At 39.2% G+C, this 14,389-nt stretch overlaps 1 protein-coding gene across 2 annotated transcripts in view; it reads right to left on the bottom strand.

The window, feature by feature from the left end:
• Positions 1 to 14,389, bottom strand: part of ARHGAP26 (Rho GTPase activating protein 26) — a 415,883-nt gene that overhangs the window by 143,959 nt on the left and 257,535 nt on the right. For both annotated transcript variants that reach the window (XM_004686837.2, XM_012727989.1), the window contains exons 15-17: positions 14,138 to 14,225; positions 12,413 to 12,471; positions 10,787 to 10,892 (exon numbers count right to left, since the gene is read on the bottom strand). In XM_004686837.2, the coding sequence (XP_004686894.1) occupies positions 10,787 to 10,892; positions 12,413 to 12,471; positions 14,138 to 14,225 (253 nt within the window). The remainder of the gene's footprint in view (positions 1 to 10,786; positions 10,893 to 12,412; positions 12,472 to 14,137; positions 14,226 to 14,389) is intronic.

Here is a 14,389-nt window from a genome sequence, read left to right as displayed (position 1 = left end):
TAAAGTTAGGAATGGGCCCTGGTGCCCAGTGAAGGACTACCTTCAGGCAGGAATGCTCACTGATCCTCTCTCACATATGGGCAGAAGGTACAAACAACAGCTTGGGTGTGGAGATTGAGGTGACAACTTGTAGAAGTACACTTCTCAGTGCATCTGTTTTCTTAGTGAAATAGGAAGATAGATCTGAGGCAACTATTTAGAAAAGAAGGGTAAATGGCCTAAGGAAATGCAGCAGGATGCCAGACACCTCATCATCCTTGAGGCTGCTTTCTGATGACTAATGGTTCATCTCTACTTTCAATAATGTGACTGACCCAGAAGATTTCCAATATATTCCCCCCTTCTATTTTAATTAGCCCAGATGACTTGTGTCCTTAAAACCAAAGACCTAAATACCAACTCTTTCTTGAGTCCTATGGCTACACTATTTTTTCACTGAAAGTCCGACTTAAAAGAGTGATCCTGTTTTATCAAATTCGATGTTCCTTCAAGTCAGAGAAAGACCTACTTGCAATATACCAATAAATCAAATCTCCTGGGTTCCTCTCAAAGAAATAATGATTTATACCCACAGTGCTCAATTGGAAACACTAAGATGTCAAATGGTACAAGTGAGAAAGCAGAAAGGACTTCAAGTTCACATCATGAGACCAGTTCCCTAAACCTTCTTTTGGCTTAAAACTGCTAAGACGTCTACCTAGACAGAATGAAGCTGAACACATGCACAACTTAAAGTGTAAATAAATAATAAAGAGGTTAGTAACTCAGGAGGGAAATCCATGTGAAGACTGTGCTGAGGGGCAAAAAGAACCATTCAGACAGTGGATGGTAATGTTTAATCTGGGAAGGGCACTGGAGGAGGCAGTCAAATTTTGTGGGAAAGTCTGACTATCCCACAAGAATCATTTTGAAAATGGAAATTTCCAGACTGCATAGACTAAGATGAGTCTTCGTGATTAGAATGTGTAGTTCCCCCACCAGGAAATTAAGAGTTATTGGACTTCAGCAAAGACAGCTGCTTCTGAGATGAAATCAGCCTTGTGAAAGATACCAAGGAGCAGGAGGATAAGCATGAAGAATGGATAACCTCCCCTGGAAGTGAGTGCCTGTAGCGTGTTCCTTAAACAGGTGCACTAACCCATGGGGCATCTGGATGGTGGAGCCCCAAATACTCAAAGAGAATGTAAAGCTTGGGGTAAATATCAATGACTCTTTCTTCCCACTAACTCCGTGGTGCCTGCTTTTTCTCTAGGAAGGGTGAGGTGGCTTATTAGCCCTATGAGTAAAAGGCACACCAACTACCAAGAAAATAAAAGCAAAGCAAAACTAAATACAGGTGCCTGCACACATTCAAACGTACACACATACTCTCTCTCTCCCCCACACTCCCTATAGGATGAGAGTTATAAGTATGTGTTTTCAACATCTAGCCATAACGGATTTGCTTGTCAATGACAGAACTGGAGGGAAAAAATCCCATCCCAATAAGAATGACTTGTTTAGGTTTAGTTGCTTGCAAAATTCCTCTCATTGTCTTCAACTTAAGGCACAGATCCATGATCCTCCTTTCCCTATTGTCTGATTTTTCAAACATACTGTAAAGGTGTGGGACTGCTAATCCCAAGTGGCCTGTTGGGCCATCATTTTGTTACCTGCAGTTCTGCTTTCCTATGCAAGGTCAGAACTACCCAGTCAATCAGTCATAGGAGCCAAAGCTTACAGGGTGCCTTTCAAATCAATCAAGAGCAGAAAGCTGATCGAAGGGTATATATCAAGAAGTGTGACTGGGGAATGCCCAGGGGGCTGATGATAGATACATAAACTTACTCCTGACTCACACATCATGAGGTATGACCGGAAACAACTGGGGTGGGGGTGGGGGTTGGGGCTGAGGACTTTTGTACGACAAGGGACCCCAGAAGTTGATCAGTGGAACTCCTTGTTGATAAGACTGAATTCCCGACTGGGGAGCTAGGGCTGGATCTCAATTACAATACTGAGTCATCAAGCATATGAGAAGTACCTGGAGGGCAGACCCCACAACCTCTGATAATATGGATGACAGAGCACATTTTCTAGTTACTTCTTCCTCTTTTCCTTTTGTTCCCCTTTCCCTTATACCTGATGCTGTATGATTATTCTATTAAAAAAGGAAGACCAGGATCTTGTTCTTCAGCACCATCCTGCATTATGTAACCTACTCCACAACTCCCATTTCTTTATCAGTGTGGTATTGACTGATTCAACATAAAGGTTTCCATTAAAGGAGGGTGTCTTTATGTGCTATATGTTGTTTAATAGTTTTATATAATTGGTTTAATCCTCACAACAACTCTAAGAGAGTAGATATTATTATTGTACTACTTTGGGTTCCTCAGAAAGAAGAGACAGAGGTGAAGGCTTATCGGATATTACTTTACTAGGAGTTCTCAAGTGGAATGAGGCAGAGAAGCTGACAATGGCCTAGTCCAAGCACCAACACTTGCTCAGTCTCATGGGACTGTCCTCTAAGAGGCCATCTAATTACTGCCACTTGGGACGCCCACCCCCCAACTCTCATTGACCAAAGGTTTCCCTGATTAAAGGTTTGTTAATACTGCCTTGCTCTCAGCTACCACTTTATAGTGGGCATGCCAGGGGTGGGAGCTAAGAGACAAGAGCACATGGTATGGGCATGAGGCTGTACCTACATGAAGCCAGCTGGAGGCTATACTGGTCATCGTGGCTGAAATAGACAAAAAGCCAAGAGACTTTGGCATGCTAAAAGCCTAAAAGTTTTTGATATTCTGATATAATTATGTATCTCCTTTTGTAGATGAGGAAACTCAGGCATAGAGAAGTAAAATAATTCATGCCAGATTCTAGAGGTGACAGGAACAAAACCTGGAAACCTGACTTCAGGATGATCTCTCTCAACCACTGCGTTCTTGGCCTCTACAGATGAACTAACTACAACTACCTACAGGTCTGCCAGCTGTCTCACAGCAGCTGTCACTTTGAATCACAACAGTTGTGGAGAACTGGTGGCAAAACAGTGTCAGAAAGAAAGCATAGGACCTCCCTGGTGGTGCAGAGGTTAAAGTCTCAGTGCTATCCAGACACTAGGGCCTGAGTTTGATCCTTGGCCATGGAGCTGATACACATAGCGCAGCAGACCTCTTCAGTCTTGCCTGTTGCTCTCCTCCAGCAGTGTCTTTCAGTAGACCTGCCTGTTCTGCTCCTACTCTGTCTCTGGTGAGTTCTCTCACCTCCTGCACCTCTAGCCTAGACCCCAGTTCTTGTATAAATAAATAAGATACATCTTAAAAAAAAATTAAAAAGCAAGCAAGCAAGCAAGCAAGCATTGCAGGTAATACTTGCATGTAACACAAAGAAGATCTGGCAAAAGAGGGCTCCTGTCCCCAGAACATAGAATTGGTTAGTCACTGCTGCTCAAACACCCTGAATGAAATTGCTTCTAGAGCTAATGTATAAAAAGCAGTATCATCAGAGTGGAAATAAATGAAAAAAAGACCAGAAGATAAGAGAAAGGATCACTGAAATCAAGAGTTGGAAGATTTTTTTTTTGTATGTGTTTTATTTTTAACAAATTAAACAAACGGACAAGCCTTTAGCAAGATTCACTAAGGGGGATAAAAGCATGCATCCAAATGAAATGAGAAATAAAAGAGTAAACGAGCCACTCCCAGATCCCCCATCCAAAAGGGGGAAAAAAGGAGGGGGGGAATAAAAATAAACAAAGTTATGTTCATGTTAATGAAATTAGCTTCATAATACCTTGAAATAAAGGGAGAAGGGGTAGCAACCAAGAAAAGAAAAGAAAACATCTCCTCTTTTGCTTTTCCCTGAATCTGCCAATAGACTCCATGGGTTCAGAACAGGAAGAGGTGCATCAGAAAACAAGAAAGTCATTGAAAAAATTAACCCAAAAATAACGGAGCAACTCAAAATAAACAGAAGAGCCAAATCAAAGGTCCTCTAAGACTGCTCTAACAGCTTAAAGTTAAGCATTTCCCCTTTGAGAATGGGCGTGTCTGATGATGTACAAGTTTTAGTTTCCTGAATTCAGAAATTGTGTGGTTTTCTTTTTTTTTTAATTTTAAGAAAAATAGAAAATATGATTCTGAACTCTTTCCTTCTCCTAGCCCCTGAAAGCTGGAAAGCTACAAGACAAAGAAATTCCTTGGTTAAAAATAAGTGAAGGTCCAGCAACTAGGCTAAGCAAGAGTTGCATTCTGATTTCTCCTGCATTTCCATTAATTTAAAGTGCTAAGTTGCCTATTTGCTTTAAAATATGTGGTAGTCCTCTTTGCAGTGTCCCTTTAAATAGACTTCCTTAGGCTTTGCCAAAAATAGCTAGAGAAAGTCCTTTGAGAATCCCATTCTTAGTCTTAAAAAAACACACTGTCCTCCCCACCCCAACCACATAAACAGAACTGGAAGCCCCATCACCAACATCTTCCAGGAACCTCCGATCTATTAGAAATAACAAATCTTTCAGGAGAAAAACAGAGCTGACAGGGAAGTAATTTTCCCACCCCGTTTCTGCTTGTTCATTTATGTGATCACCAGATATGGAGCTCCTCTTTTGGGATTAGCAGACAGGTCAGCCAGGAGTTGAAAAACCAATTGCCTTCCCCACACTCAAGCAAATATGGGACAAGAAAGCAGTGGGCCAGGCTCAAGACACACTGTGACCTTTTAGGAACTACCAGAGAAGGCAAGCCCGGGGGTGCAACCTAAGGTGCACCTAAGCTCCACCTAATTGGCTGAAAGGAGATCCGAGTGTTTTCAAGTAAAATTACACTTATTAAAAGTGTTGAATACTTGCCCTGAATTTTAAAACAGCCATGTGTGGAACAACAACAGCAGATAGAACATTTATGTGGGTTGTTCTGGTTACAGGACCTTGTTTGCAGCCTCCATGGTAGAAACTACGATAAAGGAAGACAGGCTGCCTGTCTTCTGGGAGCTTATGACTTAGCAGGAGTGAGAAGATATCTGGTAAACTGTCCCATATTGTGGAATGTGATACACAATAAGAGGAATAAGCAAAGGCTATGGGAGTTTAGGAAAGTGAGAGGGGATGGCACTTGAGGCAGAAAAGATTCTTGTAGGTTTGGCATTTGAGCTAAGGCTAAAGAATGAGGTAGACTTTGGCAGGCAAAGGCTGGGGAGGAGACATTCAAAAGAGAGGAAAATAAATTGCAAAATGCAAAATAAAGAAGCAGCAGATTAAAGGATGTTTGAGAAATAGTCAAGACACTATTCATGTTTCTACCCAGCAAATATTCATGAGTACCTACTGTTCACCATGTAGCAGGGATACAATCATCATTATCAGGGACACAGAGTGTCAATGTCCAGAGTTTGATCTCAAGAGCAAAGGGAAAACTGCCTTTTTTTTTTTTTTAAACAAGGGAATCACATGTTGAGATTTGCAGTGTTCCAAGAGTTCCCACTGCAGAGCATGAATTCTGTGTACCAGAGGGCGTCAGAGCACCACCCACCAGAAAAAGCTGGGAAGAGGACTTTGCAAGCCACCTGGTAAAGAAACAATGGTAGCCTGAACTAGGAGGGTAGAAACAGGGAGGGAGAAAAGTAAAGGTATTCAAGAAATAGATCACCAGAACTATCAGTTCAAAGTAGGAACTGGTTTGGGGAGAAACCAAATGAGACTGAAGAATGTGGTCAGTGAGGATCTGTTGAGGTATTAGCTATGCTACCAATGGCCCAGTGGGCACACAATATTGTGCCAGTAGCAATGAGTGTACGGTGGTTACTAGAGAGAAGAAAGGTTCATGAGCCAGGGTGTATGGCTGAGGGAAGGTTGCCAGAGAAGCTCACAGGAGTTTTCCATCTTAGAAAGTTACTGTTTCAAAAGCGCTGATTTCTTTTAAATATGCTTTGTAAAATTCCACAGTTATTTTATTTGGACTATTCAATGGCAAGGAAATAACTAGCTCTTTTCATGTGTTCCCCAGTTCTTCACTAAGCCAAATCTTCTAGACTTAAAATGGATGAAGGCCTATTATATTACCTATAAGATATAGGTTAGTGCTAAGCATCCATGTTTACTTCCCACCAGAGCCCATACCCCTTGATGCCAAGGCCAGGCAATGAATTTCTTCATAACCACAGGCATTTGTACATGAACCCAATTCACTCTGCTTCTAGATCACTAAGGAAATATGAAAATGTCCTTCTTGATTTTCAAGTATACCTGCAAGTACTCAGACTCATCACATGAAGGAGAAAAGAGCCAAGTTCTGATGCTCAATCCTTGAGAACTTGAGACAAGTGAGTCTAAAAACTTAGATAGCATCACTTCTACACCCAGCAGTTGCCCCCACAATATTCCTTCATGATACCTGCAATCTATAGAATTTTGTCCTTTTTGGAAAGTCACAATAGGTAACAGATGACCCAAAGAAGATCCGACAACTGGATTATGAAAAAAAATAAGAAATCAGGAAGTGACAATGGGATCTAAGTTGATTTTGTCTTTTTTATGTCATCTTTCATCCTTTCCCCTAAATCTTGTCATTTTAATGTGCCCATGCCCTTACTGCAGATGTGATCACATCCCCTCCCAAACTGGCCTTTCCTCCCACCACATGTTTTCATTGAGTGAGTACATCATGCTAATCAAGGTGATTCAATAGACCTAAAACTCTTTAAGAAATGGGGCCTCCCAGGAGGCTGAGGGGTTAAATCTCAAGGCTACCATGGTGAGAGCCTGAGGTTGATCCAGGCCAGGGAGCTGACCCACAGGGTACAGCAGACTTCTTGTCTAGACCGCTGTTCCCCTCAGCAGTGTATTTCAGTAACTCTGCCTGTTTTGCTCTGCACTCTGTCTCTGGTGAATCCTCTCACCTCCCCCCCTCACCCCACCTCTGGCCTATACTCCAGTTCTTCTATGCAAAAATAAATAAATAAAATCTAAACAAACAAACAAAACTCTCTGAAAAAATATTTCAGCGAGACTAGGGGGTACTTTGAGCTGCCTACTGAGAACCCTGGTATAAAACAGAGCTTTTATACCCACTCCCCTTGCCAATAATTGATTCAGACCAGAAATATATGATGGTAAGTCTTCTGGAAAAGGTCTGAAAAAAAGCATCATAGCTCTTAAAAAGAGACCCCAAAAAGAAATAATGTCTTTTCTGCCTCTGTTCAATCACTTATATGCAAGGATATGGTGTAACAGTTGATTACCCCAAGAGGTCCAACACAGATTGACTATGAGCAGGACCATGAAATAATTGCAGTATTTCTTGAGCGGAAATTTAACCAACCCTCAGGACTCATTTTATGTAATGAGATCACAGATTCCCTTACTGTGTAAGCCATTCTGAATTGTATTTTCTGTTTGTTGCAACCCAAAGAATCCTAAAAAATGTAATACCTCTTTGGAAAGGCAGCAAGACCCTGTCTTTCCAACATCACCCTAACAACAAAGGAATAGTTACTTCAACAAAGAAAAGAGACTAAGATTTATTTCTCAGTAAGTGTTTGGGAAAACCAGCTGTGAAAAGGTATTTTTAATAGACACTCCTGATGTATAGTGAGTCCTTTGAAACTCTCCAGAGCAGCATAAACACTGTAATAAAGTTACAATGAGCCAGTATGAATGGTATGTGAGAGGATATACAACATACTTAAAGTCATCATGATATGTAAACATCTGAACTACCATGAAATTAGTCTTTATTACTCATCTACTCTCATTTCTTCTGCAATTATAAGATTGGGAAATGTTTTCGTGTTTTCCCCACTTTCTACCTGATGAAAACACAGAATCACATTAAAGGAAGGGAATTCAAAACACTGATACTTAAAGAGGTTGAATGATTTCCACTAGGTTTCAGAGTTAGCTAGGGACAGTTTTTGTACTACCAAAAATGCTTTATGCATGACTTTTATGACAAAGTCATTTGCTGAAAAATCAATTTAATGCAGAGGTATTTTAAAGACATGGGAAATCAAAACCAGATTTATTTTATTTTATTGGTAATTTAGTTATGAAAATAAAATGTTTTTTGAGCTCACTGCCTTGAGTTTCTTCTTCCTGTCTCTATCACCCACCTAAACCCTAATTCAGTCTTAACACTATTTCCTTCTCCTAGACAATCCCTCCACAGCGTCCATTCTCTGGGCCAGTGGTTCTTAAAAAGTATTTGTATCATAAATACCTACGAAATAAACCAAAGATGCATATTCTCAGGCAGTCTGAGTTAGACCTGGTGGGACCCAGCAATGTCAATGTAAACAAACACTCCAGCTGAGTCTAAGGAGGCACATGACTCCAGGCTGTATACTAGATCCAAATAGAAAACATTTAATTATCATAGTAGATTTAAGCTAAAACAACAAAAAGATGTGCATAGTTGCCTATAATTTTTATGTTCATTCTGAGGTCTGAAACCAACCAAGAGTTTTGTGATTTGGATGCATCCTGGTAAATAATTTGCTTTGGAGGTTTGGAGTTTTTATCCTTCCCCCCCACAAGACTCTTTCTCACTCTGAATGCATTTCTTTTTGGAATTAATATAAAATATCTTAACTCTTTCTCTACATTTAGGAGAAATCAATCTTGAAGTGTTCCAAAAGGATAATTTAAAAAATATACAACACAAAATACCTTCCTTTTGAACCAGTTGCCCGATATGCACAGGACAAACACAGCAGGTAATGAGAGAAGGAAACACTAGCAGAATCAGTCCTGAAACCAAAACTTAGGAAGGAAGCTGACCATTAAGTAAGTGGATCAAGAAACAATAGCTCAGGCATATCCTAGGGTAAGTCTGAACCTGAGAAAACTGGAATGAAACAGACTCCTTATTCCAAGTTAATTTTCCCTTAATGTTTGATTTTAAAATAGGACAGAGCTGTAAATGAGAATATTGGGTTTAAGTAGAATCTTAGAACTTTTTTGAGTGCCAAAGAGTTTCTTCAAACTTGAATACTTCTCACTGGATTCAGCAGCACTCACTTATATCCTCTTCTCCAAGGCATTTTGAACTTAGAGGCTCAAGGGAAGAAAACATGGAAAGTAGATAACTTGAATCTGTGTTCTGACACCAGCTCTCAACAACTCACACTATGAACATGAGCACTTTTCTACATTGTAAGCATTTTGATGAATAATGGACAAAGAAATACCATAAAACCAAAGAAAATCATTCAAGTATGAAAGACAAGATACAATGTTCCAGAAATTCCTTGGGGAAAGAAAAACCCTCTAGCAACCAAAAAATTTAAATTGCTAAAAAAAAAAAAAAAAGCCAAGGTCACAGCCATAACTTGCATACTCAAGTACTACTATGCTTTGGGGTAGGAACAAACATGGGCTGGACCTAATGGGGCTGGAAGAGGACAGAATGGGAAAAAAGGGAGAAAGTGAACCATCTACCAAGAGAGGGGACATTTATAAGCCTAAGTGTTCAAAATCCATTGACATTATTATTATTATTTTTAAGGTTCCTAACATACATTCTGGTTCTGCAGCATCACCATTTACTCTTGGTCTTTCTCAGTCCAATTATGCTTGCATTACAATGTTACAGCTTGAAAAGACTGACAGCTTTCAATTGGTTCCCATCTCTTCTGCAGTAGCTCCCAGCAGCTTGATGTCTCCACAGGGCCCAGTTATAATAAAGCATCATGAACGTCCCCATGCATACTTAGGTGGAGTGTACTTGGAGATTCCTCTGTTTTTGGCGCAGGTCCCACAAGGGTATAAAGTTCTACAACTAAGATCTCAACTAGCTTTTTGGTTTAAGGAATGCCTAACTAGATTACATGGAACAGGCACTGACCTGCCCTCTCAGAGCATCTGGAGTTATTTTTAAAGCGCACTTCCCTTTATTTTGAACATTTTAAATGCATTTTGTCAGGACTCTGACTATTTTGAGCACTTTCCTTGAGAACTTGTGCATTCTTTGCCATGCCATGGTGAGAAAAAAAAATGACTGATAATAGAGCTACCCTTGCCTCAAACTAATTGCTTCTCACCAACATGCAAAACATGCTTGTCCCTTCATTAATTAAGATATATGGAAATGTTTATGGTTGCACTCTCTTGCTCTTCCTCTCTCTTTCCAAAAGGTAATTGTCATGTGCTTGGTGGAAACATGAAAGCAAATCATCATCTCCCTCAGCAAAGTAGCAATTTACCCCAGTGACTTGGTGGCATGAACAATTTATGGGTAAGAACCAATTATAACATGTCAGTTCAGCAGGCCATAGGGTTTTACCATTCAGGTGAACTGTTAACACTGTCTGTCCTACTGCTCCACTCTTGTTAAGAATATTCATCAAAATCCATGGATGGTGAGAATATTTACACACATAAAATGACTGGTGCAGCAAGGGAAATCTAGAGCTGGTTAAGTGGTTTGTAAAGATTAATCAACTATAGAATCCAGCTTTTTTGACTCCAAACCCAAAATCTATAAACCCACAACATATCCCTATGTGCCTTCACCACCACAAGAATATATAACCTCTCAAAACTCTGTTTGGTGGCCTGTATCATGGACAACAAACTCCTGTTTACCCTGAAAATTCAGCTGATGGCTTGGGCACTTCCCCAGTCTCCTCTGCAAACCATCTGGCATTTGTCACTGTTAATTGAAGCAGCCAACATTTCACACATTTCTCTAAGCTTACAGTATCCTGAATACAACAGTGGGAGAGGAAACCATAAACAAAACCCACACTACTTTTAATACTAATAACTTTCTAAGGTGAAAAAAGAACCAGCAATCAGTGTTAAACCTACTTTGCTAAGTGGTTCATAAGAAGCTGTAACATCTGCCTATTTTTCTCTGGAAGCCGATGAACAAGGCTGTGGATTTCAGAGACCCGAGATTCCTGGTTCTCCAGCTCTGCAAAGGAAGGAGAGAGGTATTTGAGAATTTTTACAGTTAACTCGGTTTACAAGACAAAAAAATCAAAGGAAACCAAAGGTTGGGCACTAGCAAAATGAGTCTTTTTCAAAAGTTTCAGATGCTGTTCTGTGCACTCATGATGAGTAAGACTAGACTTAGAAGAGCTTTAAATGGTGTTTTCTGTAACAGAGTTCATCCAAATGACGTCTGTCAAGAAATGCAAGCCAGAATGATGACATGAGGAAATGGAGCCAGTCAAGTGCACTCAGAGCAGGAACAAACTTGGGAGCAGAGTGATGGCTTCATTTCAAGGAAGGAAAGAACTTTATGCACTCTTCAAATGATAAACAAATCACACATGAATAACATTGCAAGGGTTTCAAATATCAAAATAACACCTGAAGATAGTCTCAAAGAATTCAAAGGAGATTCCCAGTTATTTTCAAATCATTGTGACAAGTGAACTGGTGGAAGAAAATACATGTAATTCTTTCTTTCAGCCTAAAACCTAAAGTGTGGCCTGTCACGTTCTCTCCTATAAACTTGGGTAAGTGGCTCCATTTTTCAGGGAAATAGATTGATGGTACTCACCACACCTATTTATAGGAGTGATGTGTGGTTTAATTAGAGAATGGTTGCTATGGGCTTGGAATTTCTCTGAGAAAGAAATCACATAAACACTCTTCACTCCCAGCTTTCTCCATGTCTTTTTCCTTCCTGTTTGAAGGGGACAACTATGAGTAAATAAAGCCACAAGAACATCAGTACTACCAAATTAGATTAGTAGTAGTGACCAGGGTGAACAAACTCTGAAGGCTTAAAGGAAGCTGGGCAAGGCACAGGCAATAGACATTACAACACTGTAGGGACTTATGCCAGATTTAAATGTTAGAGAATCTTACTGCCCCTTACAGGAGGCCTGCTCCACGTAGACAGATTCCAGGCCACTTAGGATAGCCTGCACCTAATCCCTGTGTATTTTAATACCAGTAATTTGACACTAGGGACCTGGATGATACAGCTGAAGAATGATCAGAAGCTGTAAATGGAAGCCATGATGGAAAAGAGGACTAGGAAGTTATATAAATGGTGTTGTATTTAGGGAAACACTTCTAAAGCTCAACTTAGGTAATGTGCAATGTCTGATTCATTCTGCAAAATGCTACTCAAGGGCTGGAAAAAAAAAAAACTCAGGGAGTTAGAACTCCACTGATCAAAATTAGAAACGCAAACTTGCTTATTCTCTTCTTTTCACCCCAGCTCTCAAAAAAAAAAAAAAAAAACCCACCTCTTAAGCTTTTCACCTCTTCTGTGAATGCAATGCAGTAGCAAGATCCTTAGCAATCCTGGTTTGGTTTCACTTTTATTCTGTGACAGTTTCATGGGTGCAAAATGCAGTGATAGTTTATATGTAGAATACAAAAGGTTAGCTAATATTTATTTTGGGATACTGACTTCTTTGAAACAGAAAAATCTATTCTCTTCGCCTTAAAACTGTGACAAAATAGAAAACTTACTTGCTGCTTTGATGAAACTTCTTTGAAACTGGTACATCATGAGTGGTCCTGGAAGCATTCTGGAATGAAAGGATATACACTAGTTAGCTCAATAAAACATAATCATATGTTCTTTAAATAGCAGCATATGATACTAGGACCCAATGGCAATATATAGCACATTTCTCAAAGACAACAATCACCGGGAAACAACAACTACTAAACTTAGTTGAACTTAGTTTCCCTATTGAAAGAGTTGTGAGATTTCACCTGAAATTTTCATTTTCTCTCTCCTTTAAGGGAATGGATATAACCAGGAAATTGCTAATGCAAAATATCTAGCACTAACCAAGATATTTCCTTTTCAGTCAGTGTCTCACCAATCAACAAGACCATTTTAGGATATATCTGAGAAATAGAAAACTAACTAAACATTTGCAGTTATAACCTTTGCTTAAAGTCTCATCTTTACAGGAGTTTGTTATTAAAATTAATTCATCTGGAAACACAAAAAGAGACTTCTGTAGGTGTTTTTGTGGTGAATTTACTATGGAGTGTTGCTCAGGAATGCCAAAAGACTAGAGCTCCCAATATTAGGCATGGCATAAAGAAAATGAAAATTTTCCTGTTTTTTAAAAAAAATAGATCTTACACTCATTGTTTATTATCTAATCAATGTCAACATGCAAAAGTAATCAATAAATACAAAACTTCATGAAATAGTTTTGTGTAAAAGACAATACTTGGGGTATAAATATGCTTAGTGTGTATATTTAACTGTAAACCAATTTTTCCTGATAGACCAAATAATGAGCTTCTCTACAAACTGTATGTACATTATTGTAGGTTCAAATTTTATGTTATTCTCATTGAGTCCCCTAATTCAACTCTCAGTCATCACTGGCATTGCATCTTCATCTTCACTTAAGAGCTTCCCATCAATTCTGCAGTAGCCAATCAAACCTCAACCATCACTTCCCTTTCTGTGGCTTCCTTCCTTTATTTTCAAGTCAAATAATCATCACAAAACATGAACAAATGTTCATGAAATTCATGATTTCAGTTTTTCTCTTCAAGACTAGACCCCACCATCCTATTTAGGAAGAATTACAATGAAGAACTATAATATTCCTACCCTTCAAGTCTACCATAAATTTCCATCTATGAAACAGATACAGGCAGATAATCAGTCACCCACTCCCTTAAACAGGAGAGAGTAGAGAGATGGTGGTAATACCACATATTTTTACATGGAAAACAGTCTTCTTTCTAGTAAAGTACAGTTTTTTAAATCTAAGTTGAAGGAGTCAAAGGGAGTTTCTTTTATTCTCATTTAAGGAGCAATGCCAACAAAATACACTATCTACAATGTACAAAATAATAGGTTATATGATTGCAATATCAACAGAATGGGACACAGTATTTTTTATTCTCTTAATAGATTAGTAGGAGATTTCAAGGAATACCAAATTTTAAGTTCTCTTAAAGGTTAATTACCACAGTCACTTCTCATAAAGAGCTGAGCTTCCTAAGTCATTCCTGGCACCACTGCACAATGGCAACCCATTGTAAGAATGGATAACTTACAATTGGTCTGACCAGCTGAGCTAATTGTACCCACACATAAGCTGTTTCCACCTCTCATACACCCACCCAACAGCTCTCTGGAGGCTGAAAATAAAACTGCTTTCTTCCTGATTGCCTGATAACAAGCTGGCACACTGCCAGCAAATGGAAAGTCCCTACCTCAGGTAGGTCTTCAAAGCACTAGTAATGGTCTTGATCTCCCATTCAGCACAAATATCCATTTCTGTTTCAGAAGCTGTTTTGGGGTCTAAAACAAAGAAAAGACAAAGTGTAAAGCAGAGCAGAAAATATCATAAAAAGCAAGCATCGTAAAACTATTTGACCTTACTACTAAACAAAGAAATCCAAATTAAAGCAAAAATGATTCCTATTTTCTACCTACTATGGAAAGGTTTAAAAAATGCAAATATG

Source organism: Condylura cristata, unplaced genomic scaffold (assembly GCF_000260355.1).
Source record: "Condylura cristata isolate star-nosed mole 26May11 unplaced genomic scaffold, ConCri1.0 scaffold00021, whole genome shotgun sequence".
NCBI lineage: Eukaryota > Metazoa > Chordata > Mammalia > Eulipotyphla > Talpidae > Condylura > Condylura cristata.
Note: the sequence above shows the minus strand (reverse complement) of the source record. Positions and strands in the feature narration are given on the sequence as shown.